The 27,968-nt window shown below is 39.8% G+C and overlaps 2 protein-coding genes and 1 long non-coding RNA gene across 10 annotated transcripts in view; 2 read left to right on the forward strand and 1 right to left on the reverse strand.

Annotated features, from left to right (window-relative positions):
* The first annotated feature begins 742 nt into the window (after positions 1 to 742).
* LOC115604539 lies at positions 743 to 2,429 on the forward strand. The gene is made up of 2 exons (XR_003990312.1): positions 743 to 1,222; positions 1,907 to 2,429. It is a non-coding gene; the product is annotated as an uncharacterized LOC115604539 (long non-coding RNA).
* Positions 2,430 to 4,389: 1,960 nt separating this feature from the next.
* On the reverse strand, positions 4,390 to 27,723 carry SYAP1 (synapse associated protein 1). Of its 3 annotated transcripts, none has more exons than XR_003990310.1 (10): positions 27,014 to 27,723; positions 22,119 to 22,237; positions 21,124 to 21,190; positions 19,387 to 19,460; positions 18,872 to 19,011; positions 17,006 to 17,151; positions 12,206 to 12,264; positions 11,092 to 11,239; positions 5,868 to 9,583; positions 4,390 to 4,951 (listed from the first exon to the last, which is right to left on the reverse strand). XR_003990310.1 is itself a non-coding variant. In XM_030477754.1 (9 exons), the coding sequence occupies exons 1-9, from the start codon at positions 27,204 to 27,206 to the stop codon at positions 9,456 to 9,458; spliced, it is 1,074 nt and encodes a 357-aa protein (XP_030333614.1). In that variant the 5' UTR covers positions 27,207 to 27,718; the 3' UTR covers positions 6,830 to 9,455. The 3 variants fall into 3 exon arrangements, 1 of the variants encoding a protein (XP_030333614.1); XR_003990311.1 differs by lacking the exon at positions 4,390 to 4,951 and having other exon boundaries at positions 5,448 to 6,074; positions 9,078 to 9,583; XM_030477754.1 differs by lacking the exon at positions 4,390 to 4,951 and having other exon boundaries at positions 6,830 to 9,583; positions 27,014 to 27,718.
* Positions 27,316 to 27,968, forward strand: part of CTPS2 (CTP synthase 2) — a 65,088-nt gene continuing 64,435 nt past the window's right edge. For 2 of the 6 annotated variants that reach the window (XM_030477745.2, XM_030477746.2), the window contains exon 1: positions 27,720 to 27,966. The gene's annotated coding sequence lies outside the window, so the exon portion shown is untranslated. Of the gene's footprint in view, positions 27,967 to 27,968 lie in introns of all 6 variants that reach the window. The other 4 variants (XR_003990309.2, XM_030477741.1, XM_030477740.1 and 1 more) reach the window with 4 other exon arrangements.

Below are 27,968 nucleotides of genomic sequence, written 5' to 3' on the forward strand. Positions count from 1 at the left end.
CCAATTGCCGCGCGGTCCCCCGCCTCACGTGAGAGCTCAGCGCCCTCCCCGCCCGCTGCTCCCCCGGGCGCCGGCGGGGGCACGCGGGGGTCCCACGGGAGCGGCGGACTGCGCTTCCCGGCGTGCACCGCGCGGCTCCCCCGGCCCCTGGGGCATGCCGGGAGGTGTAGTCTGGTGTGCCGCGCGGGGCGGGGCCGCGGCACGCGGCGGTGTCAGCGGCCGGTCGCCGCGGGCCGGTGTGTGCGCTCCGCGTTCGTCGCGGCTGTTGGTGCCTCTGCCGTGGCTCGGGAGGCGCGGGCAGCTCGGCGGCGGCGCCGGGACGGGCAGCCGGGCGGGGGGCGGGGCCGCCGGTGGGGGAGGCGGTGGCCGCGGGGATGCTGCTCCTGAGGGAAAACTGGGCTGGGAAGAGAGGTTTCGCCAGGAACTGCTGTGTGCAAGCGTGGCCGAGGCCGGGACTGTGGAGAGAGCGCTTGCCAGGCCACACCTGGAATGCTGTGTTCAGTTTTCATCCCCGCCGTACAAAAATTATGTGGAGAGAATGCAGAGGAGGGCCACAAAGATGATCACAGGGCTGGGAAGCCTGGCTTATGAGGAAAGGCTGAGGGAACTGGGTTTGTTTAGCCTTGAGAAAAGAAGGCTTGGGGAGACCTTAGCAGCATGTTCCAGTGTTTAAAGAAGATGGAGACTCCCTTTTTACAAGGAGTTATATACAGAAGACAAGGAGTAATGGGCACAAGTTAGTCCTGGGGAGATTCTGTTTGGACACAAGAGGAAAATTTTTCACTATCAGCCATTGGAATAATCTCCACAAGGAAGGGGTGGATTCCCCAACGCTGGACACTTGCAAGATTTGGCTAGACAGGGTGCTGGGACATCTACTCTAGGTCATGCTTTGCCAGAAAGGCTGGACCAGATGACATCCTTGACATCCCTTCCAACCAGGGATCCAATGATTCTATGATTCCATGATTCCTTAGGCCGGCACAGACTGGGGAGCCACCTGGAGTCATGCAGAAGCCCTTCTTGTGAAGGTAGCCATGTGCTGCTGCAGCCCAAACCTCAGCCAGGCCGCCTCCTCTCCACAGGGCTCCAGCAAGAGGAATGGCTGCTGCGGAGTTAAGCATTGCTTCGGTGGGAGAAAGGATGACAGCACATGCTGGAGGGAAGAATGAAGCTGCTGAGGCATGCATGCAAGCCTTTGAACCCACTACTGGTTTTCTGGGTGTGTGTGGATCTTGGTTTTCTGTGGACTGCGCACTAGTATGTGCAAGCACACATCCTGGAAATACAGATGTTCCCGCTTGCCGGGGAAATAAACTTAACCTCTTTATAATACAAGGGGAACCTTGATGTTCTTTTAGAGAGTTACTGAATAAAAGTACCACTCTAAACCTCCTTAAACACTTACTGCTTCAGAGAATAGGTGGAGTGGATGTTTGTGTTGAATAAAGTAGCTTCTGTGAGGCAGTACCTGCTTGAATTGTTTTGCCCTTACAGTCTAAATCTATACTTCCCAGACCTATTCAATTGATAATTTCAAGGTGAAAAATAATTTTACATTTTTGGGTATTATCCCAATCTTTAGATGGAAGTTTTCTGCCCCAGAATAACACTTGTTCTTTTATAAACATGCATAATATTGGTACAATTCTTGGAAAAAGAAAAAAGGGCCCCTCTTCTCTCCCAGCAGAATTTTGATACTTTAGGATTTTGCCCACACATCCCTTCTGTTTGAGAGTAGCAAGAGATCCATGCAAATATGCTCCAGTTGATCCCAGGATGGCTCATGCAATCCATAAATAGGGCTTTAAGGTTGCTTTGAATTTCTCGCAAGCATTATTGGAATGTTTATATGTGTAGTAAAACATAAATTAACTCTTGCATTCTCCTTCCCCTCCCCTGATAGGCACTTTTTGGAATAGAAGGAAGATTAATTACAAGTATGAGCTACTTTGAGAGAAAACAGAATAAAGACCCATGGAGTTCTTGCAGGCTATAAGCCTTCACTGTGATAAAATTCATTGTAAGGCCTATTTTGGTGAATTTGAGTGCCAGACAGGTTAGTGCACGTCGTGCAGCAGAACCAGGCAGGAGGCCATTCTGTCAAGGGGGACAAAGATTTCATCAAAAACAGTAGTAAACATTTTCACACTTGAACTGGCAGGGGGTTTTCTGCCGATTCTGTGGTACAGATTGATTATGATTATTTTATGAAGAAAGATACTGCTTCCTATTAAGTCAGTTTTTACAGAAGCTTAGGGGGTTTTGAGGGTAGCTGATATGGGCTTAGTGAGAGAAGTACCACTCACTTCCAAACTCGGTCATGGATCTCTGGTGCACCGATTGGTCACTGTGCTGTTGTCCTGTGAACACCACAAATGTGAAACTGAATGAATAAAAAAAGAATACTTGTAGTATTTTTTATTGTATTTATGCTTCTCTTGCTGTGTCTTTTTGAGTTTTGTGAACTATTTTCTCTCAGAAATGCACTTACCAGCAAAGTGCATGTCAACAGTACTGGAAATTCATATTTCACTCCTGCAAGTAAATACACGTACTGACAGGAGGCTGAGGACTTACTTGCAGTTGTGCCCTGCTCATGACCTTGCTGGAGATTGCTCGTGCAAGGGAGGAACAGTCATGGACTATGTACTAGGAGCAGCCAAGTAAATGTTCCACCCAAATAGCTGGTGCCAAGAAGCCACTTAATTATTGGGCATCAGAAGTAGTACTCTTATGTTTTGACAGGCAAGAAGATGATATCTGAGAAAAAATAGGGTGGTTTTTATTATTATTTAGAATATAACTAAGCATCCATTGGTAAGAATCCTTAGTCATTGACTTTCTATATTTTCAGGGTAACCTAGTTTTATGAACTACATCCAAGTTACGTGGTTATTACCATACTTAAGAGTAGTCTTAACTTCATGAACGCTCTCAACTACTTCACTGCCCTCACTGGGATGGGCACTCCTAGGCAACTTGGTGAAAAATGAGTTGCTTTGTTATGTTTTTAGAAACACATCAGTAGGGTGACAACTAGAACAAGATGTTTAAAACTCTAAACAAAGACAGACAATTGAGAAACTGTGAAATAAAGCCTGTATTTCTTTTCTTACAGCATTGTTACAACACGCGGTGCAGTCAGGAAACCATTGAAGTGCAGCACCAAATTTAATTTTGTCCTTTTCTCATGATTATTATGATAATGGCTTTCACAGGAGTTTTCAAGAAACTCTGGACTACGGAATTGTTGTTGGAACGCTCCCCCCCAGTACTGAGTAGGAACCATAACCATAATTCTTCCAATGTTACTTTTCACAGAATGACCGATCGAAAATGAGGACAGGAGGGAGACAGAAAAATACAAACAAACCAAAACCCCAGCCCAAATCAGCACTCTTCTACTTCACAGGATCCTAAAATTCAGTGATGGCTACTGAGGAAATTGCCTGGGGCCCCATGTGGACAATATGGCAAACATGTACTGCTGAACATGCAGCTAGAAATAAAACCAAACAAGGTGTTGGTGTACACGTGGAATGGGATGAGGAGTAATAGAGAAAATAAAACCAGCATGCGTCAGCTGGGTGGTGTGTTCTCCTATGTGCTGTTGCACATCACACCTCCCTCCCGTAAAATGAACTCCAAAGGTAGAAGGGCTCTGAGAAAAGCTGTCAGAAATTAATGGGTGTATGGGAAAATGCCGTCATTAAAATATGACAGGAATGAAAAGTCTGAAATTACCTGCTTGGCTCAGGAAAGTAACATGTGGGACATGATGGAAAGAAAGGAAATTTAGGTTATTTTGTTTTCCATGTCTCGCACCATTCAGCTGAATTACAAAAAGTGGCACATTTGAAACTGATAAAAAAAGATTTTCCCCGTTCTCACATTAAGAAATTAATTACCACACACCAATGAAGTAATGAACTAGATTAAAAAAGGAACTGGACATTTGTATGGTTAAGAATGATAGCCAGTTACAGGTTTGTGCAGATGTACTTTGAAAGAGAATTTGGATGAGATGCCAGCCACCAGGGTCTGAAGCAAGCTGTGGCTCACTGTGAGGAGGCAGGCGGTCAGTCTGGGGCTCCAATGAACCTGGCATTGCTTACCCTCACCCTGCTTGCATCCTTGTTTACACCAGCCAGGGCTGGAGGCAGGACACCCAAACCAGAGGCTGTGCTTGCTGTTGTGAGTTAAATCTGCCAGTGATTGTCCTCTGGCATCCAGGCCAAGGGGATGCAGACTGTTCCTTATGATATCCCTTGATGCTCAGCCTCCAAAGCTGGGTTGCACACCAGTTCCACTGGGAATAACTCAGTGGCAAGAAGCCAACAGAGAGATTGCTCGGTGGCTCAGGGGAAACATTTTTAGGGCTCTTTCTAAGTGTTTATAGGCATTCAGATTTCAACACATGCTCAGACACATCAGTTGACTAGTACATCTGTAGCCAGATAGACTCGAAGTGTGTCTGGTAACAACGTTCCTCCACCAGAAAGATCCTACGCAACAGTATTTTTGCCTGCATAGGCAATGGTTTCATTCACATGCCTACTAATTCTTTGACACCACATCCACATTAAATGTCTGAGGAGGCTCCTCTCCATCCCAGTAACGCTCTTACAGCAGCACTTTTCATCCATACAACACACAATGGGCTTGAAAGTCTTGTTGCATGATACAGGATGCAAGGTGGTGATGATACAGCAAAAGAAAAACTGTTTGATGTTTAAATTGCAGACATCAAAGTCATGAAAGGGCATATCGCCAGCATTAAAACGTTTCTGAAGTGAGACAAGAAGCTGGGTGTAATCAGTCTATTCTCTGGCCATTATTTGACTGTGAGGTAAACTGGCCCATTTCTCCTTGGAAAAGATAGGAAATGCAGAAAAGCAGGAGCTGTGTCTGCTTCTGAAACCTTCACATTTGAGTATGGAAGCCACAGCTAAGAGAACAAATAAATAAAAGAAGTGCAGCATGAAGGTATTGTGCACGTGCACAAGTAAACAACTACACACTAAACAGGATTTTCTTTAGAGCATCGTATATCAAATCATGCATCGAATCTTTTTCTAATTTTATATGTAACCCTTAACTAACTGCACTTTTCTTCTGTCTTCCCCTACTTTGTCAGAATCACAGAGCTAAAGTAACCTTTCTGCCTGTGTAGTTTTGGATTAAGCATACCTCCCCAAGTGTATCTGGAGAAGTTTGTCATAGCTTCATGAATCCCTGAATTAGCAGAGGAGAACATTCCCAACCTGTGCCAGGATGAACACCAGGCTTTTAAGAAATGAAGCAAGTGATTCATTCTTCTAGATAATTTCTACAGAGCACGGTCTCGTTAAAAATGATACAGTGACAAACTAATGATTATTATTTTGGTTGCTCCTCCTCTCGTGATAGTATCTACCTAAAAGTGAACGCTGAAAAGGAAAAGGACATTATGATTTTTTGAATATATTCAGACACATTAGTAGATGCAGGTTTGTATTTATATATGTGCATGTCTTCATATGTATATATAGAGAGCCAATACTGGGCTGTACTGAGAAGAAAACGAAGCCATACATGTCTTCTGCTGTTCTTGTAGGAATTGTTGTTTTCTGAAATAATTAACTTCACTATAATACAAAGAAAATATAGCAAGAAATTAATTCACTGTTACTCGCCATTTTATTTAAAAAAATTGGAACACTGATCTGAAAAAAACTCAAACAACTCAACCCCCTAACATTTAAAGCAACAGAAAAAAGCATTGAAAATGAGTAGTTTGGAACAAAAAATCTACTAGCGGATAACATGACTTAAGGCTAGGCTGCTGTACTGTTGTTAGTATAGATGTATAATTCAGCACTTACTAAGCTGTATAGTATCAGGCCAGACAATACATCTTCTGAACCTTGGCTGAATCAAAAGGCAGGCCATTACCAGTGTGGTTCTCAGCATGGCAGTCATACAACCAGATTCTAGGTACAGCACATGGACTGAGGGCCTGGTGGGGCTGCTGTTGCTTGGCAGCATGCTGGTAAGTAACCAGGCACGCTTTGTTCCCTTTTATGTAAGGCCTATTGCAAAGTAAAAGTCAATAATACATGAGTGGCAAACAGTTCAAGGATGCATCTCATGGTCACGTGAGACACTCCTGTACAAGGGGTTATTCTTTTAAAACCTCAAATGCATGAGGTTAAAATTGACATTCTGTGCTTCAGTACTACAGGCATAGCCCCACAAAACAAACACCAAGATAACTAAACAGCGAGGAGAAAAAAAAACAGCTTTTTGACCCAACTGAAGTGATAAAATAAACTCAAAGTTTACTGAAATAATTCAGGAAGTTGAAAGCTTTGGTTAACTTTGTTTAGAGAACAGCTGTAAATGAACAAGTAAAAATCATAGAGTGGTTTGGGTTGGAAGGGACCTTAAAGATTGCCTAGTTCTATCCCCCTGCCATGGGCAGGGGCACCTTCTACGAAATGTAGGGAAGCATTTTATTACATTTCTTTAATTCCAGGATTTTATGATCTTTCTTCTTGTTCCTTCTCCAAACAAATTAGTGAATCAAAAATTCCATATACATCTGAACTAGTACCAACTGGACTAGTAAACTAATAGTTGAAGAGGATGATTCGGTGCACAGATTAACTAGAGATGTTGGTGTCTCAGAAGAAAGCTGTTAGTACTGCTCCAAGCTAACCTAAATGATTCCTGGGCAATCTTTTCCCTATTTCTCAAGGGTTAATTCCAAAATCTGCAAGTTTAGCTTCTTCTAAGAAGACTTGCCAGCAATCTTTTTGTTTGTTTGCTTTTCCTCAGTGTTTTAAACAACTGCATTTCAGTTAAATTGTCTTCACAGGTTGGTATTATTTAACACTCATTCTTGGTTTCCTTTGGATCTGTCATTGATTTTAGCAGCTGCACCATCGCAGCACTTGGAATGATGTTAAGAAAACATCGGCATACATGCTTATGAGATATAATACTATGACACATTTGGGCTACAAAGGCCTACAAAATTCACCATGAACATGAAGAGATCTACCTGTGTTCATCTCATGTGACAAGTGGAATGCAGACACTTTCCCTCTTATCATGCACAGTAAAAACTGAGAGGCATGCATAGCACTGACCTAAATGGAAGGCATGGGACAGCCCTGAAAACTGCAGGAGTACCTAGAACTTACTTTAGCTTTCCAGGTTAAAACCAGATATGCAGATTTGAAAGTATTAATATGATTTTGGTAAGACTTTAAATATCAAAGCTAGTTAGATTCAGTTTTGCTACATTATTGTTTTTAAAGGCAAATTTAAATAGTGGGGTTTTGTTTTGTTTTTTTGTTTTTACATACTTGCTTTTCATGAGACTTGGAAAACGAAGGTTTTATATGTAGGAGCCAACATTTATGAGAGATGGAGTTTAAGAGCTATAACCATCATATATGCTATGCTCACATGAAAAGAAATGTAAGGCTTGATGTACAGACCCCATGCAAATAATCCTGTCATGTATCTGAAAACACTAACAGTTATCAGGCTGGTTTTTAAGGAAGTAGACATTTGGAGCAATGATTTTGAGCTTTTAGACATCCAGAGAAGATTGGCCACTATGAGAATAGAACTACCTGTCTTTTTAGAAGGTGGTGTGTCAAACTGTACATAGACAGATCCTAACGTCTCCAGCTTAAATCTGTGAACAGTTGTATTTGTCGGGAGTAAACATTAAGCTTTGAATAGTCTGATTTTTATGAGCGTAACAGCTTCAACTTTTGCAGCCTTTAATTAATCCCAGATATAAAAAGCTCCTAGAGTACTTATTTAGCATGACTTGCATCTGTTAACTAAAAGTGAAAAACACTATAAAAACCACAAACTGTGCTCAAGATGATTTGTAGTTGAGAAAGTGTATGGTAATAAAGAAACTAACTGGAGAAGCCAAATGTATGCAGGTTTAAATCAATTCATTTTGCACAATGAGAAATACAGGAGGGCTTTCCATCCAACTTGCTAATAAACACAATTTTAAATAGTCCTTTCTTACAGTAATAGCAGCTAAACCTACTTAGCTCTTTTCAGTTCCCATGGGATGAATATTGACTGAATAGTTACAGCTGAGGCTGGATAATTTCAGTCTCTTTACAAAAAGTTTCCTGTAGAATTATGTCATTAAGACAGAGCTTACTGTATGTAACATACCTATATAATTCAATTGGTCTTAATGGCTCCTACCTACTTAATTTTATCCACTTTTCCTTCATATTTGGAATTGCATGAATGTTTTGTCACAGAAGTTTATGAAACAGATGACAAATAGAACATAATATTTTCATTTATACACATAGATACTGACTTAATGGTAAAACTACAGGAAACATCCAGATGTCTAAGAATCATCAAGAAGTCTCTTAAAGAAAACTTTTCTATTTAAATTCTGACACATGGTGACACATGGTCTGACACATGGTGACAAAAGTATATTTTTGAAACCTGTCCAAATGTCAAGTATGTTTGTCTCTCACTCTGCCCTCCTCCAAGCAAATGAATGAATTTTATACATATCTACAGTATTTAATAAAGATGTCCAAATCAGTCAAATTTTTTACATAAATGTTTCAGCACTTAAAATAAAGAGAAACACTTAATTTGTTACACTCAGACAGCAAAATGAAATGGATACATAACAATCTTGTGAAGAAAGAATGCATTAAACCGTATGTCTCTGTGGGGAAAGGTAGCATCTTAATATTATGATTTAACAAAAACAACAGTTTAATTCAAGCAGTTAACAACATTGTTCTTATTTAAATGCTTAAATGTTTGCCAGTTAATCATACCTGATTGATAATTAATCAGTACTTCTTTGGGAGTCTGATTTAGTATTTTGTTTAACAAAATATCAGAAGTTATTCAATAGGGTTTTCTATAAACTCTTTGGCTACATACATTAAAGAAGTTAAATACACATGAAAGCCATGAGCTACAGGTACCTTAAAAATAGTACACATTTACAGATTATACAGGGATCAGAGTGCAAAGGTAAGGAAAGAGTTATTATCAAGGTCTAAGTTACTTACAACATCCATTTTTACATCTGAAACAGAAGGCTGTAGATAAAAAGCTTGAGATTCTTAGGATTAGAAATCTCCTTGCAGAGCTTCTTGACCACCTAAAATGGCCCCAAACTAAACTGCTGCTTCATGTAATAATGTTATCGGTTTTAATTATGACATATAACCTGCAGTGTCTGTCTCCTCTTTTTTTTTCTTTTGAAGAATGTAGAAGTTCAGAAACTGCTCATAAAGAACAGAAATACTGGTTGTATTCCCATATGGAATTATAACAATTTTAGATTTTTATGTCTTTTGAAGATATTTCATAAGCAAAATATGAAAGCAGAAATCCACATCAGTCCTCAGAAGAAGCTTAGCGTTGTAGTGATTTTGTGAAAATGCTTAATTTTCTTCTTGCAGCATTTCTTCTATTTCTTTATCCCAGTTTTCATCACGCTTTTCTGATTCTGTTACCACCTCATACTCCTGAAGCTCTTGTTGCAATTCCTTTTCCCAGTCAGCAGTTTCTTCTACAGGAGATAAATACTGTGTAAGAATTAACTTGATAATATAGCATGTGGCTTCTTTACATAAAAGTAGATGAATTTGCACTCAATCTCTCTCATATTCCCTGAACTTCATGGACAATTCTCCTTAAAACCTAAAGAAACTTCAAGACCAGACATTTCATCATCTTACTGACCACAAATAGGAATTAATTACTATAGAAGTCTACATTCTCATGTGTGTACTATAATAAAAGATACGAAAAGTAAATACGTAGCTTAGTTGAAACAAGTGTCCCCTTGCAAGCTCATTTCCTGGTCTTTCAGTTTACTGTCAAGCAAATCTCCCTTTGTACTTTTAAATCCCCAGCAAAAATTTAATGAAGTTCGTAAGTTTGTTAGATTTACTCTTATGGAGTAAAACAAAACAAAACCAAGACCCCAAACCCAAGATCAATTACTATGGGTAATTTAGAAAAAGAAGCAGGTATTATTTTTGCTGACATTTGTAACTAGGCAGGCTCATTTAATCAGTGTTACAGGTAATCATATTTCATACTTCAGGGCAAAAAATGAGTCAGAAGGCATTCGCGTGTTGTTAATCTGTTTTAATTAGCTCTATCTATCATATGCAAGAGTACGGGGGAGGAGATGGGTGTTTGATGTGTTACATGTTGGTTAGTACGTCAGCCTAGATAGGACGGTACATAATTCCATAGTCCAAATCACTATGGCCAGCTGAGATTCTTCCAACACACTGCACATTAATGACTTACTGAAACGCATCAAAAAGCTAGATGCAAGGAACTGATACTACTTATTAGAATTCTGCAAGCTTGGCTACATATTGGAAAAAACACCTACAATTTCAGAAAACAAGGATTCAGCAACATGCAAAACATTTTAAGATGAATTCTGAAAACTGTATTATGATAAACATCTACACATAGAAGTGTCTTCACAGTAAACTGTTCATTGTGTATGGCCAGAGCCACATTATCACAGATTGGTTTTATGCTTTTTACACTGATATTAGTTCTTCTGAATTATTTAAATATAAGCCCCATTTTATTTCTTCTCATCATTCTCAAAGCTATTTCTTAAATTGTAACTTTTCCAAATGCATGACAAACATAGAGCAGAGGCAAGCTCACAGTCTGGTGCAGATACTGCCTTTTTAGCTGGTGTAACAAGAAGAAAATATTGCCTGACTTTCAAATACTGTACTTTACCTATAGGATGTCAATTAAAGAAAGAAAAATTTGTACACATGAAGACCTATGAAAGAGAAGGCAGGGAAAGGAGGAGGTAGACAGAAAAAAAGATATTCCACTGTCAGTTTCATAAAAGAGCCACCTTAACAAGGTTCTTTGGATTTAAATTCCTCACAGCTAGCATTCTGTATGAGACATGGTTCAACTGTGGTGAGAGTTAGCATTAATTTCTGCAATATATTGCAGGTCACTTCATTCACTTTGAAAAGGCGGAAAAAAAAAATCTACTTAAGACACAGACCGTAATAATAGCTTTACCTTCTACTACTGAAGTCTCTTCTTTCTTTTTGTCTAGCACCAGTTGTTCCATTTCTTTTCTTAGGTCTTCCTGATTCAGATTACAGGCATCAAAGGCATCGCTCACAAATTCTGATACACCTGGACTTGTGGAAATCTCTTCCTCGTCCTGCAGTAAGACAGTTTTGTATAAGCTTATGAAAAAAGGGGGAAAAAATGCCACCAATGCATACTACCACTTATGTGACTGACTGCCTTTCAGATAATTAGCAAAAAAAGCAAACCAAATGCATTACTTTTAGAGAAAAACAGCCCATAAAGTAGCTGTAAAAGTATTTCTGTACAGAGATGTTAGATAGTTGTACTGAAAATGATCTGCTTTTCATCCTAGGCTCCTTTCTGTGTTCTCCTAACTTTAATTCTGTTTTTGTAGTCTCCAAGAACAATAATAAACAGTACCTAAGACTAAATTTTGACTACAATTTAGTAACAGTTCTCTACACACAAGTAAGATTGAGAAGACTGTTCTTTGTAAATCTTTCTAGCTTAATTTAGTCCACTGAATATTACTTGCAAGTGAACTCACAGCTTTGCTTGTGCCAAGAGTGTTTGCTGACACTGATTTTACAATTCAGAAATGAACAAGGGTCATTATGTATCCGAGTTAAAAGTTTTTGCAGTATCAAGCAAAACTCTTCTTGCCATTACAATAAAATAATGTTGCTATTACATTGTATCATTTAGATTTCCTATACTTAAGCCTGACAAGTGCTGAAGAGTTGGACAGAACATGGAACATGAATATATTTTTATGAAGGCATTCCTCATGTCTAAATATGGCACAAACCTACTCAAAATATTTTGGAAATATCACTCTTCAGAGTGAAAACATGTTTTATTATAATGTGCAGGATACTACTGAAAGTATTACTCAGATAAACTACTGTTTCCTCTTTTGAAAATGAGTTTCAAGTGTATGCACTAAAAATTAGTATCATAGCAGAACAGCAGCAGGTTAGGACTGTCAGATATTGTATTACTATGGCTTCATAGCACAACTTGCTCAAACTCCCTGTTACCTATAAGTAACAGTTTCACATACTAAATATCAGATAAAATACAACAGCATTTTTACCTCTTGAGATTTTATTTGAGGCTTTATTGTAACAGGCGGTGTTTTTGGCCGTACTGTTTCTATCAAGAGGGGAAAAAAAAGAAAAAAAAAAGGTAGATTACATTTAAATATTTAAAGATCTAATTTAATCTGCATAGTTATTAAATGTACAAGACAATATTTTTTAAGTTTTAAGGAATCCTGGTGGTTAAAGGCTGAATTCAGCAATAGAGGAAGCATTTGCAACAACAAAATGGAAGAGAAGCCATTTTCTATTCTTAATTAGGGCAAATTTAGCAAGCCATTTCCTCATTATGACTCTCAAGTTAAATCACAGGAACCCCTCTACCCCTCAAAACCATCCAAAGAACTAGGTAAATAGGAACAGTTGAGAATCTCAAAGAATGTCTTCTTTCAGGTAGAATACTTACAGATTGCATCACAGGTCACAAGATCTTTAAAGTTACAAACCTGTAGACCTGGCTATGAAATCCAGTTACTGCCTAACACGATAAGTTCCCAAACTCCCCTGGCTGGGTACTACCACTGACATGAGCACTAGTTAGCTCTTGGGTATACCAGACTACATCTGTATGCATGCCCCTAAATGCACACAAGAAGAGCGTTCCTCAGCCTTACTTACTTTCACACAGGCAAAAAAAAACCCAACCCCTAGAAGCTGATCCCAGTTTCCTAAGAAAACTCACAGTGCATTCTGTATATAATAGCATGGTGCTAGGAAGACAATGATTCTTGACAAGCAAGGACAGATCTTTCTCTTGGCAGGTAAAGGAACATCCAAGTGTTTTTCCTCATGCAACTAGCAGGATAGAGGAGTCACAATAAAGAGCCAGGTGGCTGCAAGAACAATTAACATACAGGGAAGCTTGTGGTAGTGGTGGAGTGCTTCCTTAGCAGTTCTGTTTGTTTAAACATGCATAGCTGCTCTGAGCTTGCAGCTCTGCTTACTGCAATGTGCCCAGGTGGACCCTTCCTGCTTGCTCAGCAATTTCTGAAGGGGGCGTTTTTTTCAGGTTTTATTTTTAGAATTAAGATCAGTTCTAATTAATATAATACCCTAATTGGTAGCTGTCACTGCTTACACAGCTCATTCACTCAATGCCCACTTTTGTTTCATCCTCTCTTCCTTCCCTTTCTCTTCCCAGTCTTCAGAGGACCTGTTACTGTACCCAGCTCCACAGACATAGACTGCAGCACTCCTAGTTCGGGCAGGCTGTAGGACATGGCACTAACTCTTTGCTGTTCAGCACCAAGTGTCCAAAGCACCATGCAAGAGAGGTGCTTCAAACTCCATCTGCTGCTCTCATGCATAAGTGGCACAGCAGCTCTTTTGGTGCCCATCAGACTGGGCCATGCACCAGTCTGATGTGACTAACATACCATTAGTCCTGTGCTGGCTCTACTGGCCTGGCATCATCTCCTCCACTGCTGATGTGCTCTCTGCCCCTGAGGTAACTCCACTGCCAAATAAATAGTTACTAATACTTGGAGAAGGACTAGAACTTGGCATTTTGTTATAGATCTTAGATAGTCTCTACACTAGAACGTGGAAAGATCCATATGTCCCTTCTTTTTAACTTTCACATCAACCATACTAATTTTATTTTGTGAAAACAGCAGGTAAGGAGGCGACAGAGATAAAAATAGAAGGCAATTAATTCTGTTTTATAGACAGTCAGCTTTAAGAAGAAACTCTGAACATTATGAAGAGTTACCAATAGGCAGTTACTTGTTAACCTCCAGTTAGGGAACTGAACCTTCGAAAAGGTTCTTTAAATCAAAAATAATACTGATGATTCAGAGCTTCCCAAGTCTATACAATTTTCAAATCAAACAAAACACGCATTTACTACAGTCTGGTAAATGTCTCTCTGCCATTACAAAATATACAGACATTAGGACAGTAAATCTATCTGCATATCCTGTACTGGTCTTCTGAATTTTAAAACATCTGCAAGAGGTCAAACGACAGTGCTGCTTTTTTTTATTTAGATGAAGGGATGTTTTGTTTTCAGTCACAATGGTAATTTTACTATTATCCAGCAACTTTATCTTCGACTGGCAATTTCCAAGGGTTTGGCCGACTCAAAGACAACAGTTTTGTTGTTCAATAGGGTCAGTTGCCATCTCTCCTGTAGAGCTGAGCCACTTCAAGTAAAACAGCTAGTTTAGCAAATGTGAGCACTGTGCTGTTCAAAAAAACAAAAAAAAGGAGAGAAAAAAGGAGATTATGCTGCTCTAGAAACTTACAGTTTAAGACTGCCCATTTAACTACATATTTAGCTTGCATAAAGGAATCCCTCAGCACTGTAATTAATGACAGAGTAACTTTGATTTGACCTGCCAGTCAGCCACAACAGTAGCAGCTTGCTTTTCTTTTCTGAAATTGGTTTACTGAAGCGACAATATGCAGAAACAGAAATAAAATAAAAAGCTCAGTGGAAAGGGGAAGCAAACTGATAGCGAACAGACTTCAGAGAATCTTATAAGCAACAGTCAAGAAAGTATCTTCTGGCAGAATTTATGTTTCTAATCTTTCCAAACGCAACCTTTTCCTCTATATGAAGGACTAAATGAAAGGATCCAACTCTCAAAAATCTATTGTGAGGCACTACAGAAACCAGAGGAGAAGACAGTCACTACTTTTAATAGTCTATAATATAATCAGTTGATGTAATAAAAATATCCAGAGGAACAGAAATAAAATTAAAAAAAAAATTAAAAAAACCCCCCAACAGTGAAGAAATACAAGAAGGAAACAAAATTAGATAAATGTATTTAGATGCCACTTAGGTGCAAAAGTTTATGAAATTATGAGCAATCTAGTGATTTGTTGAGTTGATACCACCTGTATAGGGTAACAGTGAACACAATTTGCTCACAGAAAGTTACAAAAATGGGAGCTGAATATGGTGGGAGTGCACAAATGACATGACCAGGTAAGTAGGAAATGAGCCCAAATACAGTCTGCACTGAAAAGTAAAGACAAAAGCTTTCTGTTACGATTAAAGAGTTAGTGTAGGACATTCAGCTCTTTTACATGAGGGATAAAAATTAACTCTCAGCTTCCACAGCTGATTAGTTGTTTCTCCACATGTATCACAGTTTCTCTATTACTCTTCTGTTTCTATGGTGAGAAAAAGAACATGCTTACAAAACTATGAAAACAGTAAGAAATTTCACTATCTATGCAATTCTCAACTTCATTTTTTAACCTGCACATATTTTAAATTAAAGGTACAGAAAAAAACCCCCAAACACACGTTCTGTGCTCCTTTGCTTAAAGCACTCTTTTGAAGTATACTAAGCAAAAGAATTACATCATTATAGTAAACGCCTAAGTAATTTTGGGCTATTTGTATACTGTCTTTGCCAATCTTCTCAGGGAGGGAACCCTGCTCCCAACAGCGCACTGCTGTGTGCTGGCAACAGTTACTCTCTTCAAAGGCTAGCATCCTCTTGAGTGCACATGGCATGTGGCCACTTGGCATAGATTTGCCTAGATCTCTGTGCTCCATGTAATACAATCACATAAGGCCATGTTTTTTTTAAGCTTACAAAGCCTGAAATAGCATGAGTAGTGTTTCAGTGATTGACAGCATGCTGCTCTACATGGGGACAGGTTGCCATGTTTGACTGTATATAGTCCATTGAGACAGCAGACAATTGTCTTGCATAAAAGAAGTCAGAATTGGTGCTTCTTGGTCTGCAGTAGATTCTGGAGTGATCTGTCCTATCAGCAGTGCTTGGAATATTACTTTTTTCATTCTAGATAGGGATCTTGTCTCAAGAAGAAAAATACCAATATGAAAAGATGTATTTGAAAAGGGAAAAAAAATAAAATTAATAGTAATCAGTTTGCTGTCAGTCAGGCCAGCAGCGTGAACAGGACTTAAGCATTAACTATTTAATGGATGATGACTAATTTTTGATGTAGGGGATACGAGAACCTGTTCCAAGGCGCAGCAAAGGCTTTCTCCTTCTGCCTAATGCCTACCCAGCCTACCAAGATTCTTCAGGTGTGTAACCAGGTGTGGTGAGCATACTATCTTAAGCTAAGATTTAGTGAGCTACTAGTTACTTTTTGTGTCTTTGTCAACAACTGCTTTATACTCTTTAAGCTGCATATACTCTTGCTTGCAGAATTTGTGTACATGCAGATAAAATGCCAAGTGGTTCTTAAGAGGGTCGGTAAAAATCATCTGTATAAAGTGATAAATGTAACTGAAGACACTTATGTTGAAGTGGCTTTTCCATCCCAAGGTTGAACCCCAGGTAGCCTCCTGGTCTCTATCTTCCTCTATTTCTATAATACACTGTAGAACTTTCTACATCCTACAATTGTCTCTGCCTCCGCCACCACAATAATTCTACCCCCGTATCACTCATTAACTTCTGTTTGGCCTGAGGTCTAAGCAAAAGCTAAGAGCAAACCGTGTGCCAGCTGGCTGGGTTGGCTAGTACCCGCTGTCTTACCAGGTGAACCAAAGGTACCTCCTAGTGCTTTTTGACATGTCAAAAAAAAGCACACCAGAGACCACTAGGGCTGCTACAAGTCATGTACAAAATTTTATCTCCTGAGATTTCCACTCTTCTGACAAAGTTGGCTGAAACTGGAAAATGGTTTAAAAACACTAGGAGCCTCCTCTTTCCCCAATTTGGACAAAAACACTGAGTATGGCACGAGAAGCCCCGATGTAGTAAGAAACCCAGGACAAAAATTCGATGTCACCTGATGTACACCATCAGCATGCCTGACACTAACTTAATGAGCTGTGCTAAAACAAATCCTTTCCATACCTTTCAGTTGACTATCCTCTTCTCTGCCTTTGTTCTCTTCTTTTCCTACTGCTTGCTGTTGAGCTGCAAGTGCAGTGAGTTGTGCAGACTGTTTAATTAGAGACACCCTGTAGAAATAATTTCTCCAGAACACCTCCTCCTTTACGCTAGAGAGAACAAACAAAATCTGATTACTACATTTGGAAATATGGTTCCTTTTAACATCTAGCAATGAAATAAAATTAAATTTGCAGAGGGAAGAAGTAGACATAGCTGCCATTTAAGTAAAAACTTTTAAAAGAAATTTGTAATATGAACACAGTTTTAAAAAAATCTATCATTGTAGAAGTTCTTGATCTCTTACAAGACAGTTACAATTGACTTGAACATATAATAATGTTATGACCTTAGAGAAGCTTAACAGCATGCTGCAATACATAATCTGGAAAAACAGAATAGCATAATATCTCCCTTGTCGAATTACATGGGGAGTGAAGTTACCTTCCTGCCCATTCAGACAAACAGTGACTATTGAGACTAAGAACAGAGGAAAAAACCCTATTAAGCAACGTAGAATAGGCGAGGACAGCATGACCAGAGGCTGAAGACAGAGCATCAGAGACAGATATGAAGATGACCTAGAATATTTAGGACTGACAGCAGCAAATAACAGTAGGGAACGGGGTAAATAAAATGAAGAGCTGGAAAGGTTTATATAAAAGGAGGAGACTTAAGACAGAAAAGCTCACAAAGAAGATGTTTTCTTTCCTGTTTCCATTCTTAGACAAGGAGACTAATGTTGGGAACTCCTACTTAACAAGAATGTTGAGCTGTGAAACAAGCTTTAAGAGCAGCATCTGGAACCGGACAAGGAAGGAGAACAGCACTTGAATAAAGCTGGGATCAAAAAGCCATAGTGGAACAGGCCATAACTGTTGGGACAAAGGCCTTACGGATCTTTTAGTTAGGTCCACTAAAAGGCAGGCAGTTGCAACACAGAGCTTTTCCCATTGCCTATTCAAAACCAGGTTTTCTTACTTGCATTGCTACTGTTTTGTGATGCATTCTTTTACCATTTCTCCAGGGGACCTCTGACTCTCTCTAGTAACCTTTTTGGGGTGTCAGTTACAGCAACAGATCTAAGCATTTTTGTTGCTGCATTTACCATGGTTTTGCGAAAAAAATTTTCAATTAATTTAGCACACTGAACACGGAAAAATTTCAGGCCTCTCCCGTTCTTAAGTCAACAGGTCCTTATTAGTTTTGAATGCCTAATGGATTTACTTTTGTTTTTTCCTCCAACTGCTAAACCACAATGCACGTGCAATATTTCATGCATTTTAAATTAGGAAATGTAAAATACATACAGAGGAAATACATAAAGAATTGAAGGAAGTGAAAATAACAAGGAGTAATTTATGAATATATACAGACACATCAGAAGTACAAGGATACATAGTTGCAGGGGCTGGAGCACCTCTCTGAAGACAGGCTGAGACAGCTGGGGTTGTTTCGCCTGGAGAAGGCTCCAGGGAGACCTTAGAGCAGCATTCCAGTAATTAAAAAGTAATTACAATAAATCTGGAGGGACTTTTTACAAGGGCATGTAGTGATAGGATAAGGAGGAATGACTTTAAATTGAACATGCGTGGATTTAGATTAGATATTAGGAAGAAGTCTTTACTGTGAACCTCTGGCACAGGTTGCCCAGAGAAACTCCATTCCTGGAAGTGTTCAAGGGCAGGTTGGATGGGGCTTTGAGCAACCTGGTCTAGTGGAAACTGTCTTTGCCTATGGCAGGGGGGTTGGAACTAGATGATCTTTAAGGTCCCTTCCAACCACAAATGTTCTATCATTCTATGCTAGTAACCAGCAGAAATTACTTACTGTTTGGGAACGAGATCAAACCTCATCCTATTGAGAAGTTCATCTTCCTGTAACATCACCATTGCAACAGGGTACATTTGGTCAAAGTCAAAATTAAACTGCACACCTGCTGGAGGATCCCGCAGAAAATTTCGTTTATCCTTTGAAAAATATATTCATGGTCATTAACTGATTATCAGAAAAAGGACATCATATTTCACACACAAGACCAGCAATGCAATCCCAGTTCCCACATAATTCTATCATACCACAAAGCTGCGAAGCTTTTGTTATTGGCTTTAATACTGACCCCAGTAATACTGGGGATCTCCTTTGGCTCAAGTTGGTATTGAAAGAACCATTCGGTCTTGCACATGATCAGTGCAGTGACAGACACATTAAAAAAGGATACTGAAAATAAATAATTTAATGCCAGCCAAATTTACTTTGGGGAAAAAAGAAAAAAAATAAAAAGGAGGAAGTTTTAACCTCTCCATTAGGAAAACTTTAAATCTTACAGGAAATGAAATACTTACTGCTGATAAGGCCAGTATCTGTTGTTGAATTGTCTCTTCTTCATTGCTGTCTACCCAGGGAGGTACTGCTGCTTCTGTTATTGAAAGAAGGAAAATAATTGCATATGTATTACATAAACAAACCAACCCCACCTTAAAGTAACATATAACATAACAAAAATAAGCCATCATTGAATTTTCCTAAACTAAGCACATGGAACATGAGAGAAACTCTAGGAATGGATTTTTGCTTATCAGAGGTAAACTAACTAACTAACTAAATACATAAATAATTGCTAATTTCTGTTATTGTAAAACTGGGGGGATTTCTTTGCAGTGTGCACCACTCAACTTTGTACCTCTTAGTTACTGAAGAAGTCCTATAAAACTGGTTAAGCTGCCTGCAAATAGAGATATCTAGATTCACTTTAAACATGTTAACTTTGTCTAAATTAAGTTTTAAAAATAATTTGCTATTGTATCAATTTTCTAACGCCCAGAAGACACAAATTCTTTAATGATGGAGAAAATAAGTTATAAATTTGTTATAAATTACAACGTGTTGTACACTGAATAAGCATACTTGAGGACAGCTGATTTATATATTTACACGGATACTTCCAAAATAGTTCTATAGGCTATACACAGAGGAAAATAAACTATTGTAGATGTATAGAAATCTACTAATCTCTTCACTGTCAATGCAAATTCAGCCTACAGAGACGTTATGATGCATCTGTAACAGTTAATTCTTACAGACTTTAACTAACACTGCTTATTTGGCTATGCATCTGACATCAGCAAGATCTTTCACTCACATGGATTCCCACCTGATGCTAACGCTTCTTTCAGTAAGCCATCTGTTACTCTTTCTTTTGCCAATCTAGCTACCTATTTTCATAAAACTTTTAGAAATACGTTAACAGATGACAAAGTTTACTAACAGCGACAAAGACAGAAATATAGACAAGTGCAATCACATAAGCAATCTTGCAGGAAGAAACCAGACTAAAATATTAACTGTGGACAGCATGTAAAATTTTAGAACAATCCATTTAAAACCAGCTCATTTTCAAGATTAACAGTAGAGCCACTAATTACTCAAACTGTAAGAAATTATTGCATCCATGTAACATGTTAAAGGAGATAAAAGCCAATGCTGAAATGCAACATAAAAAAAAAAAAAAGTGTGCTTATTTTAAAGTCTCAAATAGATCCACTGCAGTCAATAGTACATGGGTGGATAACTCGACGGATCTAGATTACAGATAATTATAAAGCAAATGATTTATGGGAATGCAAAAGAGCAATTATGCCTTTAATGTAAGCAGAGCAACACCTACAGCAAAACTAATTAAATACAATAGTGCAAACCCTAACCTATGTTTTTAATTTCATTATGAAAATGTGACATGATTGCTAAAGTTCAAAAGAGAAATAATCAGCATGCCTGTTTTCAATAAATACACAGGCTTAAGACTCAAAACAACAATAAGAAATCAGCTTTGCTAGCTGTGATCTTTGAGTTAATTTCAGAAAGCTGAATTTGGTTAAAAAACCAAATCTAAACCAATTAGATAATGTAACACTAACCTCACTTAAAAATGTCATCTTCCTATTCCATAATATACCTAAAGTTCTGCCATAATGTGTTTCATTAAACAGAATTTTGATAGATTAGGTTTAGATATTGCTTAATTATCCGGCTTCCAGCAAGTTTTAGCATATGCAATGTTTATGCAAAAAAGCATACATTACCTGATTTTTTTGTTTGCTGTTCTTGGACAAATTTTTTCTGTTCCTTCTGAAAATCTCCAATAATTGTCTGAAATAAAAATTAGAGAACCACAATAGAAAAAAAAAAAATTCACTCCTCTTGTTTCACGTTCATTCAAAAAGTGCTTTCAAATAGACTGCAGAATCATGTTCTTGTATCCCTGGAGGCCCTTTTTCTAAGTTAATGAAAGGTGTTCCACATAAATCATACATTTCCCTTTACTGAAACATTTGATTTTGCCTTTAAAAGTTTAAACTACTGTGCACGCTTTCAAAATTGTATTTATAGTTTAACAAGTTCAGGGGACAAAAATATAAGGGAGGAAAATCCTAGCTGATAATTTGAACATTAGCATAATATGCATATACACTTACTGCCTTACTGTATCAAATACAGACAACATAGACTGTTTAGACTTAAAGATACTCTTTGCCTTACAATAAAATTTAAGAGTTGCTCAAGAAATATATCCTTTGCAATAAATCAGACTTGTAAAATTGTTAAGTATGATTTTTAGAATGTCTGGTTGGCTGAAATAATTTCTCCATTTCTGTTGATGCCAAGTTTTCATCAAAAAATTATGTTCAGAAACATCCTGTATTGAATTTGGAATTAAAAATGGAAGAATTATCTTAGAAGTCAGCATGCCAAAATCTAGTAGTAACAGTGCAAATGCTGTTGTGTAGTTGAAAGCAGAAACCAGAAAGAAACCATGAAGCTAGAAACAAATACTTAAACAACTCACAAAATACAAATTTTATACAGTGAGGTCTGTGGCTTAACAAGTTGCCGAAAAGCACACAGGTCTTCAAGCTAAATCCTGATAAATTGCTATAATTATTTTTTCCTTCAACAACGCAGCATTTCAGTTTAACACCAGTGAGAGATGCCTTAAAGAAATGTTATCACATGCCAGATTTGCCAAGTTACAACAGTAAGCAAACATATTTTAGATCAAATGTCTAGAAATAAATACCTTATCAATGATACTATCAATCTTTCCTTCTTCTACAGACTTCTTTATTGTCTGCGCTGTTTCAGCAACGGATTCAGATATCTTTTTTGTAGCAGCAGTGGCAAAATTGAAGAGGTAACCTTTCAGATAAGAAGAGAAAGATGTGAAAAAATGATCCTTTTACATCCAGTTCTCTTACTAGATTTATTTTCCTTTCCCTCTAATCATTTGGACACCTACTTGAAGGCTGTTTTCAAAATCATTTAATACAGCTTCTGACCTCCAAGGAATTCCTAAAATCCTATTTATCCTCTTCTAGTTCATATTCTTTAGTGATGATCAAACTGTATGCTTGATCACAACTTTCTGTAAATCAAACTTCTATACATGAATCTTGTTTACCAAATTAATGGTCCTTGAAATACTGCTTTCCAATGAATTTTCTGAAGCAATATGTCTTTCCTAATTTCATTTAAGCATTTCAGAGACATTAAGCAGGAAAGTAACTTTAACAGCAGTATTAAAACTGGTGAGTGTGGTTTTTTCAAGAAAAACAAGATGCACAATAAAGTCTCCTGGAGTAAGACAGCAAATGCATGAAAAATTTCAGGCAAGTAACACTTGAGTTTCCTTCAAAAGTCTTAAGATAGAAGCTTCCTCCTCTTGTTTACCCTTTTCTATTTCACATTGTCTTCCTCTTTTTAGCCTCCTTGAGAAGCGCTATAGCCCTGTTGGCTTACTTTCCTGAATATGTTCAGCATCAGACCAGCAGTAACAAGTATTTCCAAAGACTAACCAGCATTTCTTTGTATTAGCAGTACTAAAGTAAAGAAAGGTGGCAGGGAGAGAACTATGTGGCATAGGCAGTTACAAGCATCAAGATGTATACTACAAACCTTCAGAAACATTAAATATCAGTTTATTGACAAAGGATCTTAAAACAACATTGGTATTATTTCCTCAGGTAATGACACTGTCATAGGCACTTTATTACATTTGAACAGTTGTATTATGACTTAAGACCACAGTTACAGTGTAAACAATGATAAGATATTGGTGAGTGCCATAGTAAATAAAATAATTGCAGATGGATCTAGATAGATTGGAGCATTGGGCAATCATCAACAGCATGATTTTTAACAAGTTGAAATGCTGGATTCTGCACTGGGAACAGAGTAATGCCAGACACAAGTATAAATGGGGAGAGGAGAGGCTGGAGAGGATCTGGGGGTGCTGGTTGACAGCAGGCTTAATCCGAGTCAGCAGTGTGTTCTGGCAGCCATGAAGGCAAACTGCATCTGGGGTGCATTAAACACAGTATAACTAGCTGGCCAAGAGAGGTGACTGTCCTGATGTATTCATCCTGATGTACTCGAGATGTGGAGCCTCACCTTGATTAGTGCATGCAGTTCTGGGCCCCACAGCTTAAGAAGGATGTGAAGGTCCCTGAATGTGTCCAGAGGAGGGCAAGAAACCTGGTGTAAGGGCTGGAAGGAATGTCCTATGAGGAATGTCTGAAGACTTCGGGGTTGTCTGGTTTGGAGAAAAGGAGGCAGAGAGGTGACCTCATTGCTCCCTACAGCTTCCTGAGGAGGGGAAGCAGAAAGATCTACTTATCTCTTCTCCCTGGTATCCAGGCCTTGGACACTTGGGAATGGTTCAAAGCTGCACCAGGGAGGTTCAGACTGGACATTAGGAAGCATTTCTTTGCTGAGAAGGTGAAGAAACCCTGGAGCAGACATTCTAGGGAAGTGGTCAATGCCCCAAGCCTGTCAAGTGTTTAAGAGGCATTTGGACAACGCCCTTAACACCACACTTTAACTTTTGGTCAGCCCTGAATTAGTCAAGTAGTTGGACTAAATGTGGAAGACACCTAGACGAAAGGGACCATCTAGGTCCCTTCCAACAGAAACAGTCTATTCTATTCTAATTCTATGGTTAGAAGTAGTAATGGTAGATCTAAACTGCATAGTAACTATCAAAAATATTTGAGGCATTGGTAAGAATGAAAAGCATGTGAGATGGTAAGAATGCTTTAGTTATTCCCAAAATTTTACTTTGACCTTTATACAGGGGACTTTAGAAAACCCCCAGTATTTCCGTTTCAAACAAAAACCCCCAACTTCTTGCTCAAGACCTCACAAAGATTCCACTTTCCTTATGAGTTAGAAATGTAAGAAATAACCCTGACATGCAAAAAAAAAAAAAAGAGTTATTTTAAAATGCAGTTGTTAGCCACTGGTAGAATGAGTTACTTCAGAGCATTCATGTCACCTTTGGGAAACCTGATTGTTCTTTCTGGCATATAAAATATTCTCTCATTATGATATCACCTCTGATATCAATACTGAAATATGCAGAGGTCTAGCCAGCCCTTAAGCAAGCCATTTTTATATGTAATTTCTACTTATAAGCCATAGAAAGGTTTCTTCAAGTACTTGCTAGAATCTTTCATACCCATTATCAGGCTTTCCAACCCATCACATGCTTCATGTTGTAAAAATACCCACCTATTTTCTGCACTTTAGATATAGACGCATATACTATTCTCCTTATGACAGCAGAGGAAGCAGCAGCCTACTGTATTGTTTTCTCCCTACCAGCTTGTATTGGTTGTTTTCTGTATCCCTGTAAACTCTCGCATATGCAATTGTTTTAGGTGCAAAAGGTGCTGAAGCATTTACTGTCCAGCAACGTTTTGATATTGTTGGGCAAGTGGTTTCGGCCAGTCCTGGAACCAGTTGGAAAAAAAAATGCATTTTTATTTGCCCTTAAGAACAAATCTTCTTCTGAACTGAAGTACTTCTAAAACTTCAAAAAGAGTTGGTACTTCACCTTAGACAAATAGAATTAGTGGTAAACAATACTTCCCCTTTCAAGTGACCAAGAAACTTTCTCTCCCTCTTACAAACCTATGCCCATATTAAGAACACATATCTAGCAATATTTCTAGTATTAGTCCACACTGACAAACTCTCCTAACCTTTGTAATGATGTAAAATGTGAGGAAAAAACCCCAAAAAACAACGTACGTAAGGCTTCAGTTTTACCAGTAAAATTCTTTATGTGCTAGGGGAGCGTCTCCACACAGCTACCCTGGTTGTTAGTCATGCAGATATTTCTAGAGTTATCATGTGTTAAAACAATGATGTGCAAATCTTTATAAAAAAGCCTTTTCACCACAATCTTCTCCAGTGTGACAGACAATGAATCACTAAACCAAATTCTCACTTCCAGAGCAAACTATGGGCTGGACCTTTCTATGTGTAACAGTCAATACTTATTTTTCCTCTGAAATTCAAAGTCTTTTTTCCTTCCTGAACACTCAGTGACTACAGATTAGGACTGCTTTACAACAACTGGACAAGTATTTGACCAAACTACACAGATAAACTGCTGCAGCTTGGACAGCCCAAGGCAAAGCACAGTGAAGAACCGTGTCAGAATAACCTTTCAGATGAGATTGATCTAGCATTTCAGAGCACCAGTAAAAAAAGACACTCTAGCAAGGAGTGTGGAGCTGTACTTTGGATTAATTTTATCTAAGAATGTACCATACTAAAGCAGAATTCTTACCTATAGCAAATTACAGCCTTGCCTCATTACAGATGAATTCAACAAAATCGAACCCCATTTCTTCCCTATAAAAAAAAATCACAGAAACCCTACACCAATTTGTGAGGTACATTATACGTGTACGACTCCTCTCAGTGAGAAACGCTATTTAGTAACAATTCTGAAAAAGAGGGTAACTGAAAGGAACATTTGCAGTCGTTTACTTGGGTCATATTTTAAACACTGAAGATTTTTGTTTTGTTTAGTTTTTTGGTTTTGGGTTTTTTTTTTTTTTTTTAATGTTTTTTCATTTCCAGTGAGGCAACATTCCTTACCAGTGCACAGAATTGTGAGCAGTAAAATATTTCTCATTGCCAGTAACTGCTATTTAAAACAAATCTCTGAAATACAGAAAAATGAAGAAATTAGAGAATTATGTCACTTCAAACTTCCAGCTTTATCAATTGCATAGGAATGTTTCCTAACCGTGGCAGAGACTACAAAGCTGCATGAAGAACTCCATCTTGTGAAACACATGGTAGTTATGCCTGCCACAGACTGCACTTAGCAGACATGATTTTAAAGGAGCTGCACAACAAAGAAAAATAGAAAAGGACAGGAAACAATGACTTTTAAAACTTTTCACCAAGACAGCTTTCCATACTAGCTAACCTAACCTGAATTATCGTTTACATCTTAAAAGATATGCTTCAGGGATATTTTTTCCTTTTTTTTTTTTTTGAAGAAAGAGTCTCTGGGTCCTTTCATGAACTTGTATTCTCTGCTTTGCATCTCTGTGCAAGCTATGCTGGAGTTGCTGCTATCTAGACGAAAAGCAATTTTTCTTTTCCATTTGTTGAATTGAGAATAAACATGCTTAACTCATCTGAAAACCTATCTGTAATTGTTTAGCTCAGCTAAAGCTTTGGTGTAAATGCCGGTGGTAAGTACTAGTAACTTCTCCTCTAACCTCTAAGCATACATAAATCCAGCCTACCTTCCCTCCTCCAGTTGCTATCCTATGCTACTCTCACCACACCACAGGACCTTACTGCTAAGAATACATAGCTTCTTTTTCAAAGCAGACCCACAGCAGCACTCCCCGCGTGAAGACGCCTGGGCGCGACACCCCTCTCCAACAAGTGAGGCCATTCTTTCACTCAAGCCTTCTCTTTGGACAAAGCCCACAGCAGCGACGTGTGTGTGTGAGGGAAGGAGCCCCACTCCCCACCGCTGCGGCCCGTCCCGGGGGCTCTCCACCGGCGGGGTGCTGCCCGGCCGGGCGCGGGTGTGCCCCGGGGCTGACGGTGCTGGGCCGCCTCCCCCCTGCTCTCCCCAGCGTACAAGGATGGGACACTCACTGCCGAGCCCCTTGGCCTGGTTGAGGAGCGCCTCCGAGTCCAGCTGCTCCGAGCTCTGCACGGCCGCCTCTGTGTCGACCACCTCCTCCTCTTCCTCCTCCTCCTCCGCAGAGCTACTCCTCTTCTCAGCCGGCAGCAGCTTCTCCTCGCCTGCCCGCTCCAGCCCCAGCCAGCTGCCCAGGCCCCGCAACATGGCTCAGGAGCGGCGGCCACGCTGGGCCGTTAACGGACACCCGCAGCGCAGAGCGGCGATGGGCTCCGAACGCGGAAGCGCGGGCGGCCCGCTCCTTCCGCATGCGCCATTTCCGCCACCGCGGGGGTGGGGGTGTGTGTTGGGGGGTAGTAGGCGGGGCGGCAGAGCACCGCCAGGCCCCCGCACCGCCGCGCTCCCGCCCGGCTCCTCTGCCCGCGGCTGCCTTACCCCGCCTCGGCGGGGGTTACTCTGCGGCGCGGCGCGGGGCCGGGCGGCGGTGAGGGCCGCTGTCGTGGGGTTTCGCCGTCCTCGGTGGGGAGGTGCTGCTTCTCCTCCGGGGGTTCGCTTGAGCTCGGCAGACCCTAGCGGTGACCGCGCTGCGGGCGAACCTCATCTTGGTGGGACATCCATCCGCCTTTAAGACCGTGAAGGCGGCGCGGGGCGGCAAGTCGCAGCCCGGTGGCTTACGGTCCTCTGGGAGGGGATTGCCACCCTCTTCCCCCGCCCTGCCACGATCCTCTGCGCCGCCGTCCTGCCGCCCGGCCCGCTCTCCGTTCAGCGGCCGCCCTCTGAGGGCGCTTCCCGCCCCGCACCTGGGCCTGAGGTAACGGCCAGCCGGCGCTGCCGCGGGCAGGGTGAGAGGAGCCCCTCTGCCGGGCACGGCTGCAGCCCCTCCTCGCTGTGGCGCAGCAGATTTCGGGTGGAGCGCTCCCAAATTCCTGCTAAAGACAGCAAGCTGCTGTTGATAGAGCTAAACAGGGT

Source organism: Strigops habroptila, chromosome 2 (assembly GCF_004027225.2).
Source record: "Strigops habroptila isolate Jane chromosome 2, bStrHab1.2.pri, whole genome shotgun sequence".
Taxonomy (NCBI): domain Eukaryota; kingdom Metazoa; phylum Chordata; class Aves; order Psittaciformes; family Psittacidae; genus Strigops; species Strigops habroptila.

Excerpts from the sequence above, each read along its gene's own strand:
- SYAP1 (XM_030477754.1), bottom strand. The coding sequence starts at position 27,206 with ATGTTGCGGGGCCTGGGCAGCTGGCTGGGGCTGGAGCGGGCAGGCGAG. Across the intron at positions 19,461-21,123 it reads ACAGCAAACAAAAAAATCAG|AAGCAGCAGTACCTCCCTGG; the intron begins GTAATGTATGCT and ends TTTCAATAACAG. Across the intron at positions 19,012-19,386 it reads AGATACTGGCCTTATCAGCA|GATAAACGAAATTTTCTGCG; the intron begins GTAAGTATTTCA and ends TATTTTTCAAAG.